Source organism: Podarcis gaigeae (assembly GCF_964106915.1).
Source record: "Podarcis gaigeae genome assembly, chromosome: Z".
Classification (NCBI taxonomy): Eukaryota; Metazoa; Chordata; class Lepidosauria; order Squamata; family Lacertidae; genus Podarcis; species Podarcis gaigeae.
Genome location: NC_139691.1, coordinates 18737874 through 18758782, shown reverse-complemented (window position 1 = coordinate 18758782; position 20909 = coordinate 18737874). Strand labels below are relative to the sequence as shown.

General features: G+C 46.9%; 1 protein-coding gene across 3 annotated transcripts in view; it reads right to left on the bottom strand.

Moving 5' to 3' along the window:
• Nucleotides 1-378: 378 nt before the first annotated feature.
• NOTCH1 (notch receptor 1) overlaps nucleotides 379-20909 on the bottom strand; it is a 100685-nt gene continuing 80154 nt past the window's right edge. For 2 of the 3 annotated variants that reach the window (XM_083721976.1, XM_083721977.1), the window contains 12 exons: nucleotides 16368-16625; nucleotides 14935-15047; nucleotides 12825-13393; nucleotides 11660-12085; nucleotides 11205-11353; nucleotides 8904-9120; nucleotides 7844-7934; nucleotides 7109-7274; nucleotides 6245-6540; nucleotides 5708-5855; nucleotides 5527-5624; nucleotides 379-4786 (listed from right to left, as the gene is read on the bottom strand). In XM_083721976.1, coding sequence (XP_083578102.1) covers nucleotides 3377-4786; nucleotides 5527-5624; nucleotides 5708-5855; nucleotides 6245-6540; nucleotides 7109-7274; nucleotides 7844-7934; nucleotides 8904-9120; nucleotides 11205-11353; nucleotides 11660-12085; nucleotides 12825-13393; nucleotides 14935-15047; nucleotides 16368-16625 — 3941 coding nt within the window. In that variant the 3' untranslated portion in view covers nucleotides 379-3376. The remainder of the gene's footprint in view (nucleotides 4787-5526; nucleotides 5625-5707; nucleotides 5856-6244; nucleotides 6541-7108; nucleotides 7275-7843; nucleotides 7935-8903; nucleotides 9121-11204; nucleotides 11354-11659; nucleotides 12086-12824; nucleotides 13394-14934; nucleotides 15048-16367; nucleotides 16626-20909) is intronic. The other variant, XR_014560166.1, reaches the window with a different exon arrangement.

The following is a 20909-nucleotide window of genomic DNA, read 5'->3' as shown; positions in this document are numbered from 1 at the left end:
CAGAGAATCGGAAGCCGCGGAAGCCCCGTCGGACATCCAGGTTCCAAAGAACGTTCGCAAACCAGAACATTCACTTCCGGGTTTGTGGTGTTCGGGAGCCAAAACGTTTTGAGTCGCAAGGTGTTTGTCAACCAAGGTACGACTGTATTTTCTTATGAAGCTCCATTAAAAATAAAAAAACCGTTATAAGAATGTTAAAGAGTATGAGAGTTGGGTCACCTTGTTTAGCACCTTTGTCTTCAACAGTGGCCAACCAGATGCCCCCAATGAGAAGCCAACAACCAAAACCTGAGCACAACAGCAGCAATTCCCCCCCCCCCACCTGTGATTCCCAGCAACAGACACAGCATTAAGAAGGGGAAAAAACCACATTTCAACTTTTATAGAATTTCTAGATGCCCCGGGGGCATACTTTATTGCAAATCAGTTAACAAAACAAAAACAGAAAACAAAGAAATACATCCTTTTGCAAACTACACATTTTGCTTGAACATTTTTATTATGGAAGGGTGCTTTTTTACCACCCACATCCATCCCATCCCACCCCACCCCCCACACTTAAGAAACTACACTCTAGTTTATAAAACATAAAACAATGAACACCAGAGGGTGTTTAAAAATCATTTTGCTTTAGGGATATCCCAATATCAGCACTTCGCCATGCTTCGTAAGAGGTGGATATTCAAGAGGCTCCCTCACAAGCGGGGGGTGTGTGTGTGTGTGCGCGCGCGATGCTTGAGTGTGTCAAGGTGAGGTCCAGCTGGACAGAGGACCACTGTAGCACCATAAACGCACAGGATATTGGAATGCCCCCACCCCACCAAAGCCAGCAACTTGGATATGTTAGTACAGTGGTACCTCAGGTTACAGATGCTTCAGGTTACAAACTCCACTAACCAGGAAGGTTAAGCCCAATTAGCGAAAGCACGCCTCAGGTTTAGAACCGTTTCAGTTTAAGAAAGGACCCCTGGAACGAATTAAGTTCTTAACCCGAGGTACCACTGCATAAGGGAAGTGTTTCTGAATCAGGAAGCCCCTGCAAAGTCAATGGCATGAGCGCCAAATGAAATGTGTGTCAGATTGAAGTCTTCAAGGGTGGCTCACTTGGCAAATCCTGCCAGTGAAACTAACTCGTTCTCAAAAGAGTGCTGTGGTCACACAAAGGCCTTGTTCATTTCAGTGACTCTCTCAGTGAACTTTTTGGTGGATTGGGCTCCTTCTCTTGAGCAATATTTCACCACCTCTAAACCACTTTCACTTTCAACTTAAAACCGTTTTAGATTTTTTAAACAAAATTCACCCTTTATCTCTCTTTTCTTTAAGTAAAAACAAAACAAAACAAAAAACTTATTTACAGAACATTAGCTTTGCCATAGGCTTATACTATATATTTATATATATAATAATTTTTTATTTTTTTTTACAAAGTCGACCCCCTTCCCCATTCTCCTTATTGCCATAAGAGCAAACATCCAACGTGCCGTTCCGGAAGACTTTGCAATCTCTCTCTCTCTCCCTCTGTCTTAAAAACAATGAATTCAGCCCCTATTTGCTTTCTGGGGGTGTCCTGTGATGACAAGAGTCCAACCCAAGTCGGGCTGTAAAACTCATTTCAAAATCAGTAACACCTAACTGGGGCCTGGCCAGTTTGGCACTGGCATCTCCCAAAGGGCCACCCAAGGCAAATGTTTTGCCAGCCCATCAAGGTCTAGGTATCCCCACCCCCCATGCCCCCGTCACTGCCCTCCTGCATGTGGGGCGGGGCAGAAAGATTGGAGGGGGGCGGGTTTGGAACTGCTGGCCTAGATTCTGGCAAGCAGGGTTTAATTTCCACCCAGAGTTCCACTCTCCAGCTCCCAATATTCAAGTGGGACAGGAACACAGTGAATTCCACTGAGGACTCTACAGATGAAAGGTGAGAGCCACTCACGAGATGAGGGGGTGGGATTTGCAGTTGCTGCAGGGGGCTACACTGGAAGCAACAGGGGCAGGAAGAAGGTTGAAGCGGCACCCTCTCCAAGACATGTCCCTGAGTGCAGCACCTTTCACTCTCTTCCATAGAAGTGAATGGGTTGCTAGGATCAACCCCTTCTGGGAAAATTACAGCGCTGTGATATTTATAGGTGAGCCTATTGCCACGTGACTAATGGCCTGTGGCTCATACCCTGAGGTCTCTCTACACTGCACAGACACACCAACCCTCTCTCTGGGTAACCCTAACCTATTCAGCTTATGTTTTCACACAGACACATACATCTCCTGCCTGTCATAATCAACAGCATTTTGTTAAGTCTTCTCATAGTAAGAAATGTGGTTCTTAAAATGGCAACACCCCCCAAGGTGATGGGTGCTTTAAAAATAGCACGATTCGATTGGGACAATTTAGAGAAAAACCACAAAGCTATCCTGGAGTCAAAGTAAAGTTTCTTCCTCTGCACCAAAAGCCTTTTTGAGCACAAGACTTTTTTGGAGAAGGGAAGTTGGAGGGTGGGCCCCGAAAGAAGCATTGGGATTTCATTTATAGCTTAGAACCCGTGATCCTGATTTTTGATCATAGGCAGTATTTCAAATAAATAAAAAAGAAGTAAAGCTTGCTATCATGCAAAAAAGGACAAGCAAGATAAACTATATAATACTGAAACTTTAAAACAGAAATTCATGGCTGCTGTCTCATAATATTCCCCGACTTTATCCACCCTCATACAAGGGAATATTTTAAAGCACTTAACAAAACAAAACAAAACAAAAAACAAAACAAAACCCAACAAAAACCATCAACAACCACCCTCCCCCCGCAAAAAACCATCAACTTAAGTTTAAATTATAATTTCCCTTCAAATAGGTAAACTTTTGTTGAAAAAATGTGCCCATCCTCCCTATTTTTCCAGAATTAAAAACAAAGGAAAAGAAATATCTTGTTCAATAAATAAATGTCACTATATAATCATGGGTCTTTGCTTACAGCTTTACAAAAGAAAACCTCTCTGCACAAGAACATCCTTGTGGTATAAAAGTTTTTGTTTTTGTTTAAAGAGGATGTCCTAAAAAAAAAAAAGTAGTAAGCAAGAGAGAGCAAACCCCATTAATAAGATTTTAAAATTTGGACCACAGCAAATGTATCCCACTGAGCTCTCAACAAAACTTATAAATAAAAAAGGCAGTGTTTTCATGTAGTACATAAATAAATACTAACGAAGGAAGAAAAATGTTGAAATTTCCCTCTTACATTGTATGTAAAAATACTTTTCTTTTTATATATATATATATAAAAAACAGAAACTCAAGCCAAATGTTACTCTGGTTCAACCAAAGAAGCATCTCCCTCCGAAGGAAACTCTCTGGGGTCGCCTGCCCAAGCGGTTCCCCTCCTCTTGCTCTACTTGAACGCCTCTGGGATGTGCCCCATCTGCGACTGCATGCTGGTGGGCGGGCTTGAGATGCCCTCGGACCAATCTGACAGGTTGGAGTGTGGAGATGAGCTCGACCATTGGTCCGGCGACTCCGGGGAAGGTGTCAAGAACGGGTGGTCTGGCACCTGGAGCTGGTGGCTGGGGGTGTTGTCCAAGGGGGAGGAGTAGCTGTGCTGGGAGGGTGGAGTCAGGAACTGGGTGGTGGTCATGGGCTGAGTGAGGGCAGAGGGCAGGGAGGTGGCCAGGACCTGGGTGTCCTGGGGCAGGATGGTGTGGACTGCCAGAGCCCCGCCATTCACTTGCTGCTGCAAGTCAGGCTGGCCCAGCTCATTCCCTAGGAAGTTTGCACTCCCGGCATTTGGGGCGGTGTTGTGGGTCTGCTGCTGCTGCTGCTGCTGCTGCATGCTTTGCTGCTGGATCTGCTGCAGCTGCTGTGCCTGCAGGAGATGGGGCTGGGCATTGGCTGGCAGGCGGCCGTTGGGCATGGCCTGGTAGTTCATAATCTGGGACAAGGTGGTGGTGGGCAGCCCGTTGTGGAGGGAGGTCAGAAGACCGTGCTGGAGGGCCTGGCCTTGTGGGAGTGCCCCCTGCTGCAGGCCATTCCGCATAGGGTTGTACTGGCCCTGCACCTGAATGCCGCTCTGCATCTGACTCAGCCAGCTGCATTGCCCGCTCAGGCCAGGCGCTCCGCTCACGGTGAAATTCATGACAGTGGCGTTGGAGGTGGGCAGGTGGGAGAGTCGCGGGGGCACCGAGTCGAAGGGCTGCTGCATCCGACTGGCACCCAGGCCCAGGTCTTGCTTGCCCACCAGGTTGAGGTGGTTCATGCTCAGGTGGGCATCGGGCATCCCTGGCAGGTGGTTGAGGGGCATGGAGGGCGACAGTTGGAAGGGGGAGGTCATCAAGGGAGGAGATGCCACATCAGACAAGTACCCACGGGGGGACTCTAGGGAGTCGACTGGGGAGAGGACACTGGAGCTGTCCAGCAGGCAGCCTTTGCCCTCCTGCGACTTCTTCCGGCGGGCCTTGAGGTCCTTGGAGGACTCCTTCCCGTTGCAGATCAGTCCCTTGGCGCTAGGCTTCCGCGCCTTTTTGCCCTGCATAGCTGGCTTCAGGCTGCCGATGTAACTGCTAGGCGAGCAGAGGGGCGGGGAGAGGGTAGGTGCCCCCAGGGGCCCGCTGTGCAAAGGGGGGCTGCGCACCAGGTTGTACTCGTCCAGGAGGCGGACGATATCATGGTGCATGCGCTCCTGGGCGATGTCCCGTGGCAGGCGGTCCATGTGGTCTGTGATGTCCCGGTTGGCGAAGTTGTCTAGGAGGACCTTGGCTGTCTCATAGCTCCCTTCTCTGGCCGCCAGGAACAGAGGGGTCTCCTCCTAAGGGCATGGGAGGAAAGGGAAGAAGAAAGCAGACTATTAGAGGCTCTTCTCCAAAATGAACAGGGTTATGCAGCTTAAGTATTATTAGTCATTCCTTACTTTTACCAATTTGCTTTACACAATGAAAGGTCTAGCTGCAGCTTAAGAACATAAGAAGAGCTCTGCAGCTGGATCAGGCCAATGGCCTACTTGGTCCAGCATCCTTTCCTCACAGTGGCCAACCAGACACCCCAGCTGGAAGCAAAAGAGCCCTCTCCCCTTTTGCAGTTTCCAGCAACTTGTATTCAGAAGTGTTGCAGAGCATAGCCATTATGGCCAGTAGTCACTGATAAACTTCTCTTCCATGAACTTAGTCTTGACCTCTTCTAAAGTCATCTAGGTTGGTGACCATCCCAGCCTCTTGCGGGAGGGAGTTTTATAGTTTAACTATACGCTGCATGGAGGACTTTCTTTTGCCTATTCTGAATCGTCAAACGGATGCAAGTCAAGTTGAATTAAAGCTAATTCCCTGTTTCCCATCCTAAATTGCAGATAAACGATAAACTTCTCCTTCTGCCCAGGGAAGCCCACAAGATGCCAGGGCACCTCTCTCCTATTTCGCAGCTTATTCCAGCAAAGCTTCTGACCCTGTCATTGAAGATCCTGGGCTTGCTGGTCCCGTCCTTGGCTGGATGGCCAGTAGCTCTGCCTCGTACTGGCCCACCCCTGCTCCAGGAAGAAGCCCCCTCCCTTCTCACCTTGTTATTCTGCATGTCTTTATTTGCCCCGTTCTTCAACAGCACAACAGCGGCATCAATATTATTAACGGCAGCAGCCCAGTGCAGCGCTGATTTCCCTATGGACACAAAAGCACAAATGTTAAGGCCATGACCATGAGCCCCTCACCCTTCCCCAGAATGCTTTGGGAATGCCAGGTACCTAGGTCATCAACCGCATTGACGTCTGCGTGGCAGCTGATGAGGTCCTCCAGCATGCCCTCCACAGCCAAACGGGCAGCCAGGATGAGAGGGGTTGTTCCATCGTGCATGCGAGCATCCAGGTCGGTGGCCCTGTTCCTGATCAGAATCTGACCCAGGAAAGAGAGACATCTTAGTTATTTGACATCCTGGCAGGGGTAGAACTGGGAAGGCAAGAGAGTGAATGTCCGTTCTACAGCCGCTCAGCTGAAAGCCACATGTAGCTAACCAGAAACTCAAAAGTCCCTGCTTTGCATTGCAGGGGGGTTGGATGAAAAAAGAAAAACCTCACTGGGAAGGCAGAATGGTTGCATCTGAGGAACTTAGGCCCAGAATGAGCACAGCTTTTGCACTAGAGTCACAGAATGATAGGAATCATAGAATTTTAGGGTGGAAAGGGACCCCAAGGTTCATCAAGTTCAATCCTCTCCAACAGGGAGGGAGCTACCCAGCCCTCCTGCACCGCTCCCAAGCTCTGGAAGCACTGGACTCGCCTTACCTGGAAGACCCCCTGAGCGTCGGCTGAGACGGCAGCATGGAGCGGCGTCTTCCCCATGTGGTCCTGGATGTTGGCATCAGCACTGGCTTCCAGCAGTCTCTTGGCTGCGTCTGAGCGTGAGTAGCGGGCGGCCAGGTGGAGGGCTGTTTCCCCAGTGCGGTCTGTTTGGTTGTGCAAGCTGGCCCCCTGGTAGATGAAGTCTGAAATCACGGCTGGGGCATCCTCCTCCTCTTCACTGTTGCCCATCTCCAGCCCACCTCCGCTGCAGGAGGCGATCATCAGTGGCGTAAATCCATCTGCCAAGGCACAAGTGGAGGGAAATCTGTCAGAAGCGCAATGACAGTGCCTGGATGCACTCCCATGATATCAAAGCACCAGGGCCTGAACTAAGCCTGAAGATTGGTGATCAGAATCTAAGAACAAGTGTCTTGTTTCTGGACCAGACCAAAGAGGGCCCATTCAGTCCATTATCCTGTCCTTACAATGACGAACCACATGCCTCTTCTGGGAAATCTGAAAGCAGAACATGAACCACAAGAGCAACTCCCTCCTCCTGCCATTTCCAGCTACTAATATTTGGAATCATTACTGCTTCCAACCATGGAAACAAGAGTATAGCTATCATAGTTAGTAGCTGTCAATGGAGAAAGAGAAGGCTATCAAATTTGTCTGATCCTCTTTTAAAGAGCTGGGCTACTTCAAAGTCCTGTTCCCCTCCCAAAATCCCACCTGGCCTGTATGCTGTTTGGTTCTTCCCCTGGGCCAGCTCTAATGCCCTCCCTCCTGGCATTGTCCTATTTTCCCCTGAAAAAATCACGGCAAGGGAGGAAGAGAGAGGCTTTGACACCCACACACCCTCCTTACCTGGTCCTCGCACGTTGACATCCATACAGTCAGCATCAATTTCCCCTTGGGGTGGGGTGGGTGCCATGGAGGAGATGCGCAGGTCGGCTGCATCCAGGTGCTGCTGTGTCCACTGCCTGTGGTCAGCCTGGTCATTCATGTCCGGCAACATGGCCTGTTCTTCCACCTGGGAAGAGAGGCGATTGAGGTTTTAAAGGATACTTTGGGACATAAAACTCTACTCTTTCTCGCACATTGTGCTGCTGAGTTGAAAACAAGAGTTATCCCCTCTGCCCCCAACTTCAACAAATATAAAATGAACCCTGCCACTACACGATATGGAAAGCTAAATTCTATTATCAGAATGAGAGTTGTTTAATTTTGCATAAGCGGGTTTTCCAGTATCTCCTGAAACTGGAGAGGCAAAGGGGGAGAAGGCAAGGAAGGAAGGAGCAATGTGCTGATCTTCTGCTGAGGACAAGAAACTTGCTTTTTTAAGACAGGACCAAAGATAGGGACCTCTTGGTGAAATCAGGCAGGGAGATCTACAGATGCCCATAGGGGCCTTGGCTGTTGTGGGATAGCAAGGTAAGCTTGGGGGGGACCTGGGGGGTGTCAAAAAGTTCCATTGGGCCAGGGATGAGGGAGGGACTTGCAGTGCATACCAAATGCATCCAAACAGGATGGAAGAGACCTATGAATGAGTGAGCACCTTTAAGGCTGAAACGGCATAGAAACAGCAGCTCGCTGGCTTACCCTGAACTTCTTGGTGTCTAGTGTCTCCTCATCACCCCACTCATTCTGGTTGTCATCCATCAGGGTCCCATTGGAAGCATTTTTCAAGGGTCTTCATAGAGAAAAAATAGGAAATTAGATCCACCTCTAGAAAAACCAAACTCTGCATTTTTTCACCAAGGGCTAAATGGAGTAATTAAGGATGATGATGATTTAAAAAGTTTCCCCTGCCATACTTAGACTTGTCCAAGCTGTGCCACACCCTAGGTGACATTTCAGACATCATTTATCAGAGCTGGGCACTGTACATGAGAACTTGCTTAGAAGCTGGAAAAGAAGTGAAATTAAGGACCAAGCCTCTCCAAAGTCCTTCCACTAGCCTCAGTGTGCTATTTCTGCCTTGTGTGGATGATGCACCAAATCTGCTTTTTATATATGCCATAAAACCTTGGTGCTACACTTGGAGAAAGCAGACAAAAGCAAATGGGCAGGTTGTGCCCAAACCCAAAAGGATCCTTCTTTCCTCCAAGCCAAAGGAGGACTACAGTAATGGATCTAAGTTAGCCATGCTCATCAATTTCAGTGGGTCTACTCTGTGAAGGGCTAAACCCCTTGCTCTGAACTGCCCAGCCTTCTGGCTTCCACCATCCTTCCCTGGACACTCCACATGGCCTGGAAAAACTGACACTTAAATTGGGCTCAGAATATCCCTCCCAAAACATTTTGACACCAAATTTCCCTTCCTCTCCAGCTTGTCATCCAGAGAGCTGTGGCACAGTAAAAATTAAAACCAACTTTTTTTAAATGTGCAGAGCGAAAAGCTAACATCAAGCCTTTGGCAAAACTTTGTGCCCTCTGGATTTTTGCATTACAACTCCCGTCAGACCATGGTGGCTGGGACTGATGGGGGTTGTAGTCCGAAACATCTGGAGGGCACCAGGTTGGTGAATAAAAAGAACTATGGTCCCCAACAACAGCACCAACCCAGGAAAGAGGCGGGAAAGGGCCTTTCCCTCCCTCCCCAACCAACCAAATGGCAACAAAGGAGACCCAGGAAGAGGTGAAGAGGGGGATTACTCACTTCAGCCCCACAGAATCCTCCCCCAGGGGCTCTCTGCGCTTCTTCTTGCTGGACTCGGTCACTTTGAAGCCCTCAGGGAACCAGAGCTGCCCATGTTCCCTCCGCCGCTTGCGCGATGCCAGAACCCCGAAACCAATGAAGAGGAGGAGAAAGACACCAGGCACCACCATGTACATAGGGTACCACTGGGTGCTCTTTTCGGGGTCAGTACTTTCACCTAGGAGAGAATGAGAGGCAGAGTGTGACGAGAGGACCTCGAGTTAAGATGCATCTCTGAATGGAGGCAGAAGGCAAAATGCAGTGAAATTAAGTTAATAAGCTGCCAGCCTGGCTGTGTCTTGATTCTTCCGCCTGCAACCGAACCCCCACCCCTCCCCACTCACTGCCCCCAAACTCCTCCAAAGCCCCCTGGAAAAAAGAAGGTCATTTTTCTACGCTGTTCATCAGAATTGCAAACTGTTTCTGTATCTGCAGCGCTGGAGGGGGAGAGGGTTCCCCCCCTTTCCTCCTTTCACGGATAAAGGATTAAGCAAACTTCAAATCATTGCATTCACATTGAGCTGTTAAGTCAAAAGGATTGAAGGGGGATTTGGAAGATGCAAACTTCAACACTCTGCGTGTCACTGATCGATTACAAGGTTTGGGTTGTGGGGTTAACTTTGCTCTCTCTCTCTCTCTCTCTCTCTCTCTCTCTCTCTCTCTCCGCCCCCTCCACTCCTTCATCCTCCCCCAGCAGTAATGATTTTGGAATCAGCTATGGATGAGAGAGGGGCGGAACCATCAAGACAGAACTTCGAAGAAGAACTAAAAAAGAGTTAAAGAGATGCCACTTCCTTCTTAAAGAGGAATCAAGTTCTTTTTACGATATTGTTTAAGACAAACATCATACACTGTAACTCTTTTGAATTTATTCCATAAAATTTATATACCATTTGATTGTTGAGGGCGGAAACACCCAACCCCGCAAAACAACAAAATTACCAGCAAAAAACCCACCATTTAAATCATTCCAAAAATGACTGAAACCAGGAATAGGCTAAAAAGCATATTCTTTTTGGCTCCCACTTAAAATATGTTTGTTGTGTAAAGTCCATCCAGACATACTGAATGATGACAAGTGTTTTAATCTGGTTTTTAGCCTACTGTTGATTTTAATTATTTAATATCCCTTTAAATACGTGCTTTAAACTGTCACTTATCTATATTTCTTAGTTCTTTAATGTTGTCAGGCTTTTATCTTTTTGGAAAATGCTTAGAGCAATGGCACCAAAATTCTCCCCACCCCCACAAATAGACCACCTGAAAATTGCTGAGGGTCTCAGTGGACCACTGAATTATTTCTCAGCTTGTTGTAGAAACGGAAATGCACCATGCTAGATGCTGTGTGGTTTTTAGCTGCATTCTTAAATTCCTGCCTGCCAGACAGAAGGCCTTCTTGGTAGTGGCACCCATCCTGTGGAACGCCCTCCTGCCAGCTGTTAAAGAGATGAGCAATTATATAATTTAGGAAACTTCTGAAGGCAGTTCTATATAGAGAAGCTTTTTAAGGTGTAATGTTTTACTATGTTTTTATATAAGCTGGAAGCCACCCAACATGGCTGGGGCAACCCAGTCAGATGGGTGAGGTATAAATAATTTATTATTATTATTTTACTGCTTCCATGGAATTCTAATTGCAATGCAATAAAATACAACAGAATAAATAAAAGGAAGTGATAAAAAGACTCCCTTGGCTCTGCTATGACAGACCAGCCCCATCAGGCCCCTCCTGCCCCTGGATTGTGCAAGCTGGTTGTTAGAGGACCAACTGTTTAGAAACTGGTGCCTGTGTTTTGGTTTTCCTCTTCCCTCCTTGTGCCTTTTCCTTTATGTATCATGCCTTTTAAAATTTTTATTTTAAGCCTGTAGGTAGGGACTGCCTTGTTTTGACTGTATGAAAGCTGCTCTGGGAGCCTTTTTGACTGAAGAGCCTGGTACAAATGCTTCAAATAAATAAATGAACAAGAAAGACACAATTAAAAACATTTAATGCAAAGAGTGTGCCATCTCCCATCTTCAACCTCAGATACACAGGCATGCATGGGTGGACCACCTGATTGAAGCTCATCCATGGACCACACCCTGGGCAGCCCTGGCTCAAAGCTTTCATTACAATCAAGTGGTATGTAGCCTTTGTAAAAGAAAGTGAAAAACTGCTAGGGGCAAAAGCTGACTGGGGCAGAAGCCGTCCAGCTTCCCGGGATATGCCAGCAGGGCTGCTAACGCATCAGCAGGTGTTTCCTGCACGTGTGGCAGACTTACTCTTAACAGCTTCAATTTTGTATGGGAAGTCCAGGCTGCCCCGCGAGGCCAAAGCACCGAGGAAGGCCGCCACATCTGTGGTACTTTGGAAGCACTGAGAGGAGGACTGGACACACTGGCGATTGTCAATCTCCAGGTGAACGATTGATCTGCAGGTTTTGGAAGAAGAAAAGAAAGTGGGAGTAAGAAGCAATAATCTTGGATGGACAGCTTCCTAGGTTCCTATAAAATTCAGTCCCTTTTTTCAGAATGATGAGGACCAGAATCTTTGTTTTTAGGGGAAGAGCCATGGCTCAGCTACAGAGCACCTGTTTTGTATGCAGAAGGCCCCAATGGCATGTCCAAGTTGGGCCAGGAGAGACTCCATGCCAGACATTCTGGAGAGTCACTGCCAGTCAGTGCAGACAACAACCTCCTCCTCCCTGCTCCCAGAGAGCCCCAGCCGAGCCACTCACCCGCAGATGTCCACATGGTCCATCTCCCTCCTGCGTCTGTCAACGATGGTCTCATACAGCCTAGATCTTATCTTGAAGACAGCATCACTCACATCTGGCCAGCTCCCCAACGACCGCTTGATGTGGTGCTTTTTGAGCTCCTCTGGCTTGCCATAGTAGGGGAATATCATGTACTCGCCCTGCTCATCCTTCTTGAAGACCACATTGGTGTGAAGAATGCGGCTGAGCTCCCGCAGGAAGTTCAAGGAGTTGTTCTTTAGGTTTTCTGGGGAGGTCAGCACCACCACCACCAAAGTGCCATCTGCCAGCTTTTCGGGAACGTTGTTGGCACAGTCGAGACCGTCCCACTCACACTCCGCGTTGTTGCAGCCCTGGTCGCAGTGTCCATCAGAGAAGTGGTCCTTGCAGTACTGGTCGTACAGAGGGCTGTGCAAGCAATGGGGAGAGGAGGAGAAGGAGTTGAAAACAAAACTGCCCGGTATCTATAATGCCACTATACAAGTCTATGGTGTGGCCACATTTGGGATACTGTGCACAATTCTGGTTGCTTCAGCCCCACAGTCACTCAGAGCAGGGCCTTTAGTGTGGCTGTCCGTCCTTTGGAGCAGCATGCCTGATGAGATACGATAAACTCCACCATTTGCGCTTTTTAGAAACAGCTGAAGGGCCATTTTGTCCCCAAAAGGCTTTCTCCGCTGTATAAATGAGTATTTGACATGAGTGCCCACTGGTTTGGGTTTCACTTGTGTTTTTACATATATTTGTTGTCATTGTCTTTTGAACTGTTTAAATTATATGTAAATTGCCCTGAGATGATGGTTTAGAAGGTGAATAATAGCTCAAAAATAAAAATGAGAAGAAGAGGAGGAAGAAGGAGAAGGAGGTGTAGAAGAAAGAAGAAACAACCTTTTGCTTCTGGGCCCTCCCTGCTCTTTCCACATACTCTCATCATAAAAGAGCAAACAGGCACATCCTTTAGCCCCAGAAGCAAATCGTTACTGTTACTACTACTACTACTACTACTACTACTACTACTACTACTACTATTTTATTATCTGCCCTTCCACCTAAAGTCCCAGGGTGGGGACTTACAACAATTAAAACATAACTTTGATATCAAAGTGCATCGTGACCCAATGTAAAAAACAGTTTAAACTCCACTCACTTGCACTGCCCCTCCATCTTCTGGCAGTCGAAACCGTCGTACAGGCAGCCGGTGTTGTTGCACTGGGTGTCACAGCGCCCGTTGTTGAAGTAGTCCCAGCACTGGAGGGACTGGGAGCAGTTCTTCCAGGGGTCGTTGAAATTCAGGGAGCAGTCGCCGCCGTCCCAGCCGCAAGCGTGGTTATTGCACTGGGCGTCACAGATCTTGTTGCCGGCGTGGCTGGCGCACACAGGGATCTCACACTTCTCCTCCAAGGGAGGTGGAGTGATGTTCTGGCCAAGGCCACCTGTGAAGTCGTAGTCCAAGATGTGGCAGTTCAGACCGTTGAACCGGGCTGGGCAGTTGCAGCGGTAGTGGGGTGGCTCCTTGGCAGGCTGGCAGGTGCCCCCGTTGTAGCAGGGGCTAGAGTGGCAGGGGCTGCCAGAGGAGAACTGGCAGGCAGCTCCGCTAAAGCCCAGTGGGCAGAGGCACCTGGAGCTCTTCTGGGTGGAGATGCAGGTGCCGCCGTTCAGGCACCGCAACGGTCCGCAGCCGCGGGCGTCGTTCTCACACGTGGCACCGTCCCAGTCCTACAGAGGGCAAAGAGTGGAACGACTGAGACTACTACAAAGGCAGTAATCAAATCACAGAAAAGTAAAGTGGGAAGGCCTCCAAGGGGTCATTATTATTTTTATTATTATTATCATCTGTTAAACTTATTTGTTGCTTGTTACTTGAAGGTCTCCAATTGACTTACAGTAATACACGCACACACACAAATATTCTCCTCCCAAAAGGGAGGAGAAAAGGGGGGGAATCAATATGTTGTCTAACACAGAGCTTTCCCAACTTTTCATGTTTGTAATACACTTTTTAGGCATGCATCACTTTGCGACACCATAATTCACTTTTCCTAGCAAACCAGAGGTTAAACTAACCCCTTTTCAGCCCCAGGAGGAGCACGGGGAGTATTCACGTGAGACTCCTACACACTGCAGCCAACACACTAATGTGTCACGATACAGTTTGGAAAGCTCTGGTCTAACACAATACTTATAAAAAGAAAAAAGAAAAAACACACCTGCTATATAAATAACAAACAACATTAACTATTATCGTCAAATAATAAACCAAGAATACACTCACCCACTAATGAGCAGATTTCCTACCCACTAATGAGCAGATTTCACCAACTATTTCTGCAACTTTTAGCTTCACCAACCTGCCCCAAACTCTGTTCTCAGGCCAACTGTTTTATATCAGCAGTGGGTTGGTCAGTGTCCTCCTCCAGGAACTATCCATTATCTCCCTTCAGAGGGGAGCAGCTGCATGGCAAAGCAGGAACGTGGTGGCAAAAGTTTTATCTGCTTTGCCGTTGGTCTGGCTACTGCTTTTGTCCTGCTGGTGGTGGTGGTGGGGGTGCATCTAGCTCAACCCCCTGAATGCTAGAATCCCAGCTAAAGAATGGGCATTCCTAACTTAAGTCTGCACATTTTGGTGGGTCCACTCTGAGCAGGACTAGCATTGGTTGCAACCCTAAATTTGCAGTTTATGCTGAAGTCAGTAGAGGTCAGCATACTCTTTACTGATAGCTGCTAGTCTCCTAGTGTTCAGATGAGCAGAATCAGTGCCTTTTTTTTCAGAGATCATGTGCTCCCCTGTCCACACTTGCCCGGCAGGGTTGCATATATATACATGGGAACTTCTGCATGTGGAGCAGATGCACTACCTGCTGAACTATGGCCCTTCTCCTAAGAACAAAGCAAGGTTCTAGTCCTCAAAGTTATGAATAAGGGGATGAAATAAACAGAAACATGGGAAGCCGTGTTCTTCCAAGTCATTGCAATTGATCCATCTAGCTCAGTATTGTCTACACTAACTTGCAGGGGCTCTCCAAGGTTTTAGACTCACTGGATGTGCCCAGCTCTTCCTGGGATTGAACCTAGGATTTTCTGCATGCAACACAGCTGATTTACCACCAAACTACGGCCTTTCCTCATCCAGCAACTCCTAAGAATCCAAAACAGATGCTGGCTAGGAATGGCCGCAAATAATCCCACCCAGCCCAAGAGGCTGCTTCCGTCTCTCAATCCCACAGCTCGTCCCCTAAAACCAAAAGCTGACTACACACCGGAGGGCACCTGCAGATGTAGCCGTGCTGTGTGTTGCTGGCCACTGCACAGGTCCCACCGTTCTTGCAGGGCTGGTTCCGGCAGCCGTCTACCACCGTCTCACAGTGACGCCCTGGAAAGGGGATGGAGAAAGCCTCGTCAGGTTGCCCCGCCGTCACCCCCAACATTTCCCCCTGGACCTCTGCAGTAAAACAGCTGCACCTCTCCATCTCTGAAATCTCATGTGCACACTCTTTTACTAGTTAAGGGGGCCCCCTGATGGATACCTATTGGCTGAAAAGAAGATGTCTATGCCATCAGGGCAGCCCACTCCACCCCATGTATCTTCTCTAGAAAGGGAAAAGTTGAAGATATTAAGAACCTAAGAAGAGCCTGCTGGTTCTGGCCAAAGGCACTCCATCTCATCCAGCATTCTGTTCTCACAGTGGCCAACCAGATACCTTTGGGGGACCTGGGCACAAGGGAACTCTTCCCTCCTTGTGATTTCAAGCAACTGGTATTCAAAAGCATTGCTGTGGAGGCAAGAGCATTGCCATCTTGATTAGCAGCAATCTCTAGCCCTCTGTCTAATCATCTTTTAAAGCAGGCTAGGTTTGTGGCCATCACTGCCTCCTGTGGGAAGGAGTTTAACTATCATCATCATTTTATTTGTATACTGCCTTTGCACAGTTAAAACTATGTAATTACACAATTACAAAAATGGCCATGAACAATAAATAAAACACAGGGGGGAAAGCACACAGCAAACCCGAAAAATTTCCACATAAATGAAAATAAGATCTAAAAACAAGCCTGCAAAAAATTAATACCAGGAACAGCAACAACCTCCACTAAGCAATACCCCAACACAAGAGTCTGTTCAGCAGCCTCATCTTTTGTAGCTGGGAGTCGTCAGGCAGGGCCCTGGCCCTCCCCCACAGGCCAGGTGGGAAAAGGCAGAGAGTAGGACTCCCAGCTAAGATAGTCTATGCACTTGGGAGAATTCAGGGCAAATAAAAACAAAGTACTTTTTTACACAGTGCATAGATAAACTCTAAAGGGGGGGGGCAAAGACATGGAGCAGGATAAGGCCTATGTTCTCCCTCCACTGTCAGAGCAGAATGCCCCAGAATACAAGCTGCTGGAAACCACAGAAGGAGAAAGTGCTGCTTGTGGACTTCCCACTGTAGCACCAGGTTTGGTTAATGTGGGGAAAGGATGCTGAGTTGCCCTGATCCAGCTGAAGATCTCTTCTTATATTCTTACTAGATACAGTGCATGGCTTATAATCTTTGGGTATATGAACCACCTACGTATATTAAACTGCATGTTTGCATTAGGACTGGAGAATACCTTTACTGTCAACATCAGCCAGTAATTCTAGGAGAAAAAGCAAGAGGGGGGGAAACACCAAAGACCAGGTGTTTTTTTGGGGGAGCCTTGTGGTGCTCACCAGAATACCCCAGACGACACTCGCACACGTAGTCGTTGATGCGCTGCACACAGTTCTGGGTTCCTAGCGGGTCACAAGGGTTGGACAGACACTCGTTGACGTCACCCTCACAGCGCTCCCCAACGAAGCCCAGCAGGCAGATGCAGCTGTAGCCCCCTACGCGGTCCACACACCGCCCGTTGTTGAAGCACTTGGGGGCAAAGGTGTTGGGGTCAAAGGGTGGGCTGCAGTCGTCTATGTTGATCTCACAATGCACTCCTGTGGTGGGGAGAGTGATGGGGAGCAGAAGAAGGTGAGAGCTGGATCCCAAGAGGCCTGCTTACAACTTGGCCTAGCATTGATCCATTTTCTTTACATTTCCTGGAGGCACCCCCCAAAACAAATAAATTGAAAACCTGTATTCCTGTACATGCACCAAAACTTTTAATAGTATGCATCTGTAAAACACATTTTAATTAAGTGATCCACAAGTACTGTGTCCAGTTCTGGGCACCACAGTTTAAGAAGTTTATTGATAAGCTGGAATGTGTGCAGAGAAGGGAGACCAGGATGATGAAGGGTTTGGAAAAGCCTTATGAGGGAGTTGGGTATGTTTAGCCTGGAGAAGAGACAATTGAGAGGAGATACAATAGCCATCCTCAAATATCTAAAGAGCTGTCCTATGGAAGATGGAGCAAGCTTGTTTTCTCCTGCTCTGGAGGGTACGAACCGAACCAAGTGCTTCAAGTTACAAGGAAGGAGATTCCAACTAAACATCAGTAAAAACTTTCTGATGGTAGAATTGGAGAGCTGGAAGGAATCCCAAGAGCCATATACTCTGCAATGCAGGAATATCAACTAAAGCATCCATGATAGATGGCCACTCAACCTCTGCTTAAAACTTCCAATGAAAGAGAGTCCCTCACCTTCCAAGGGAGTCCATTTCACTGTCTTTTTTTTTAATATAAAATATTTATTAAAGTTTTGGAAATACAACAATAAAAGTCAAAAAAAAATTTAAACAAGAAAAGATGAAATACAAAGAAGGAAAAAAAGGAAAAATCAAAAAGAACATGAAACAGAGAATTGAAATCCATTAAGCAAAAAAGAAAAATCCATAAAAAATACAACAAATCTTCCCATTACTGATCTTTCATTAACTTATTTCCCTGACCTCCTCACACCTCCCTTTTTTGTATTCTAAGTCAATTTTCCATTTCAGCAAATCCTTTCCCTCTTTTCAAATTTTTGTCCTGTAAATTTATCTTGAAATTAATATAACTTTACTTTCTCTCCTTTCACCAATTAACAGTCTATTTTTCCTAAATCTTTGTAACATTTCTGCTAAAATCACATAAATTCATTCCAACATCATTCTAACATTCAGTAATCTTGCAATGTTTCTGTAAATAGTCTTTAAATTTCTTCCAATCTTCCTCCACCGACTCTTCTCCCTGGTCTCGGATTCTGCCAGTCATTTCCACCAGTTCCATGTAGTCCATCACCTTCAGGGAGTCCATTTCACTGTCAATCAGCTCTTAACATCAGAAAATAAGAGCTGTTCCAACTAAAGACAACCAACCAAACCCTGCCCCACCAACTTCTCTCACTACCAAGGAAATACATAAAGTGAATACCATGGTACCTCTGGATACAAATGGGATCTGTTCCGGATACCTGTTCGCATCCTGAAGCGAACGCAACCCGCGTCTGCGCATGCAGCGAAACCCGAAAGTAACGCGTTCCGTTACTTCTGGGTCACCGTGGAGCGCAACCCAAAAGCGCTCAACGTGAAGCATATTTAACCCAAGGTATGACTGTAGAAAAAGAACCTACTCAGGTGGCACTGCCACAAAAAGCAAATACACTAAACAAAAGAAAGTAAGTTTTACCACCCCATCCCCCTCCCCCACCTTTTCTTCCCCATCCTTATACAATGGTACCTCGGGTTACATACGCTTCAGGTTACATACACTTCAGGTTACAGACTCCGCTAACCCAGAAATATTACCTTGGGTTAAGAGCTTTGCTTCAGGATGAGAACAGAAATCGTGCTCCTGCGGCGCGGCAGCAGCAGGAGGCCCAATTAGCTAAAGTGGTGCTTCAGGTTAAGAACAGTTTCAAGTTAAGAATGGACCTCTGGAACAAATTAAGTACTTAACCCGAGGTACCACTGTACTGTATACAACACACTAATGCAGCGGTTCTCAACCTGTGGGTCCCCAAATGTTGTTGGACTACAACTCCCATCATCCCTAAGCTCTGGCCTTGCTAGCTAGGAATGATGGGAGATGTAGTTCAACAACATCTGGGACCCACAGGTTGAGAAATGCGGCGAAACCTGGAAGTAACGCATTATTTTACTTCCGGGTCACCGCGGAGCGCAACCCAAAAGCACTCAACTTGAAGCATATTTAACCCAAGGCATGACAGTAGAAAGAGAACCTACTCAGGTGGCACTGCCACAAAAAGCAAATACACTAAGCATACACTAAGCAAAAGAAGGTAAGTTTTACCACCCCATCCCCCTCTCCCCCCTTCTCCTCCCCCTCCTTATACTGTATACCAGTGTTTCCCAACCTTGGGACTCCAGATGTTTTTGGCCTACAACTCCCATCATCCCTAGCTAGCAAGACCAGTGGTCAGGGATGATGGGAATTGTAGTTCAAAAACAGCTGGAGGCCCAAGGTTGGGAAACACTGCTGTATACAACACACTAATATAGCGGTTCTCAACCTGTGGGTCCCCAGATGTTGGACTACAAGTCCCATCATCCCTGAGCTCTGGCCTTGCTAGCTAGGGGTGATGGGAGTTGTAGTTCAACAACGTCAGGGACCCACAGGTTGTCTCATAACAAATGTGACTGATCAGTAGAAAGCACAACCTGGAAAAAGAGACAATGCACGTACTTTTGTAAACCAAGAAAATCTTTAATAAAAATCATTTTTAAAAACGAAAGAAAGTAAAAGCTGGAAAAATGAAAAAATAGTGTGTAGGTTTATCACCCACCCTCTCCCCTCCCCTCTCTCCCCCTCCCGCTGGATATTGTCTTACACTGAACATAAACCAAAAGACTTTATAATCTGAACAACAAAAAAGAGAGATTGCATGGTTTTTTGTAGTCAATGAAAAACTTTAATAAAAATTATTTTTTAAAAAAGGAAGTAAGAGCTTTTCAACAGTGGAACTGACTCCAAAGGGTGGTAGGTTCTCCTTCCTTGGGAGATTTTCAAGCAAAGTTTGGATGCTTTAGTTGACATTCCTGCATTGCAGGGGGTTGGACTAGATGCCCCTCAGGGTCCCTTCTAACTCTTCTATAATTCTAAGTTAGTATACACCTTTGGGACTAATCAATAGTTTTCTGTGGAATTAGTGAATGAAATGAAGCTCCACCGTTCTCCTGCAGAGGCATATCTATGCTTTGTTCCTCTTGCCAGCCTTAATTTGTGAACCAAAGGTTTGCACACTTTTAAGTCCTTCCAGACTGCAGCTATCACCCTGTGTGCAGCTACTAATAGAAATCCAATTAGTGGTTTATTCATCAGGGCCTGATACCCATTTAAACCCATATTCAGTAACACTGACAACACACCTGAGGGCATCTGCAGATGTAGCCGTGCCATGCCGATGAGTCATTTTATTTATCTCTAATTAAACACTTGTTATCTAAAAATTTCCACCAGGTACACCCACCAAAAATGCCAACCAATACCCCTGCCTCCACACTCTTGGCAGCACATATGTGAAGCAGCTTTATAAAAACAATTTGTTCCTTCTTTCTCTCAAGACCCTCCCAAATTCATAGCAACGGGCACCATCTTGCGTGGATTCAAAGGCATGGAGGTATTTGTCCAAATGTACATCACGGGGTTGTTTTGTGAACTGAGGGGAGAGAACTACAAATGTGGCACTGAGAGTCTTGGAGGAAAGGTGGAATGTTCAACATAGCCATAAATACACAAATAAGACAATCCAGCTGCCAACCCAATGGCATTCCAGTCAGCTTCCTCGAAATAAGGTCCCATGAAAACAGCAAAGGAGAACGCAAGTGGGGAGAAGCGATGTATTTCACTTTCAATCAAGGCAAGACCCTTCCCCTGCAAAAAGTCTTGATAGAACACTGTGCCCCTTCTCCCGGCAAGTTGCTGAATACCCCTCCCACACCTTCTGAGACGGACACACACACACATACACATACAACACCCCTTTGCAAAAGCGTGTGTAGGGGGAAGCTATTCAGTCAGCTCTATATGCAAAGTCTCCCAACCGGCATTCAACCTGCACTTCATGCTCTACCACTTAACCAAAATCTCAATCCTCAGGGTTTTCAATAAATTTGGGGTTTAAATAGGAACATTAGCAAGCTGCCTTGTACTGAATCAGACCATTGGATCCATCTAGCTCAGTACTGTCAACACTGATCAGGAGTAACAAGCCAGGATTTCTACCAGGGAAGGATGGGTTTTTCTCCAGCCCTACCTGGAGATTCTGCTGAGCACTGAACCTGGGACCTTCTGCATTCAAAAGCAGACACCCACTGAACTGATGACTTTTAAGCCAATA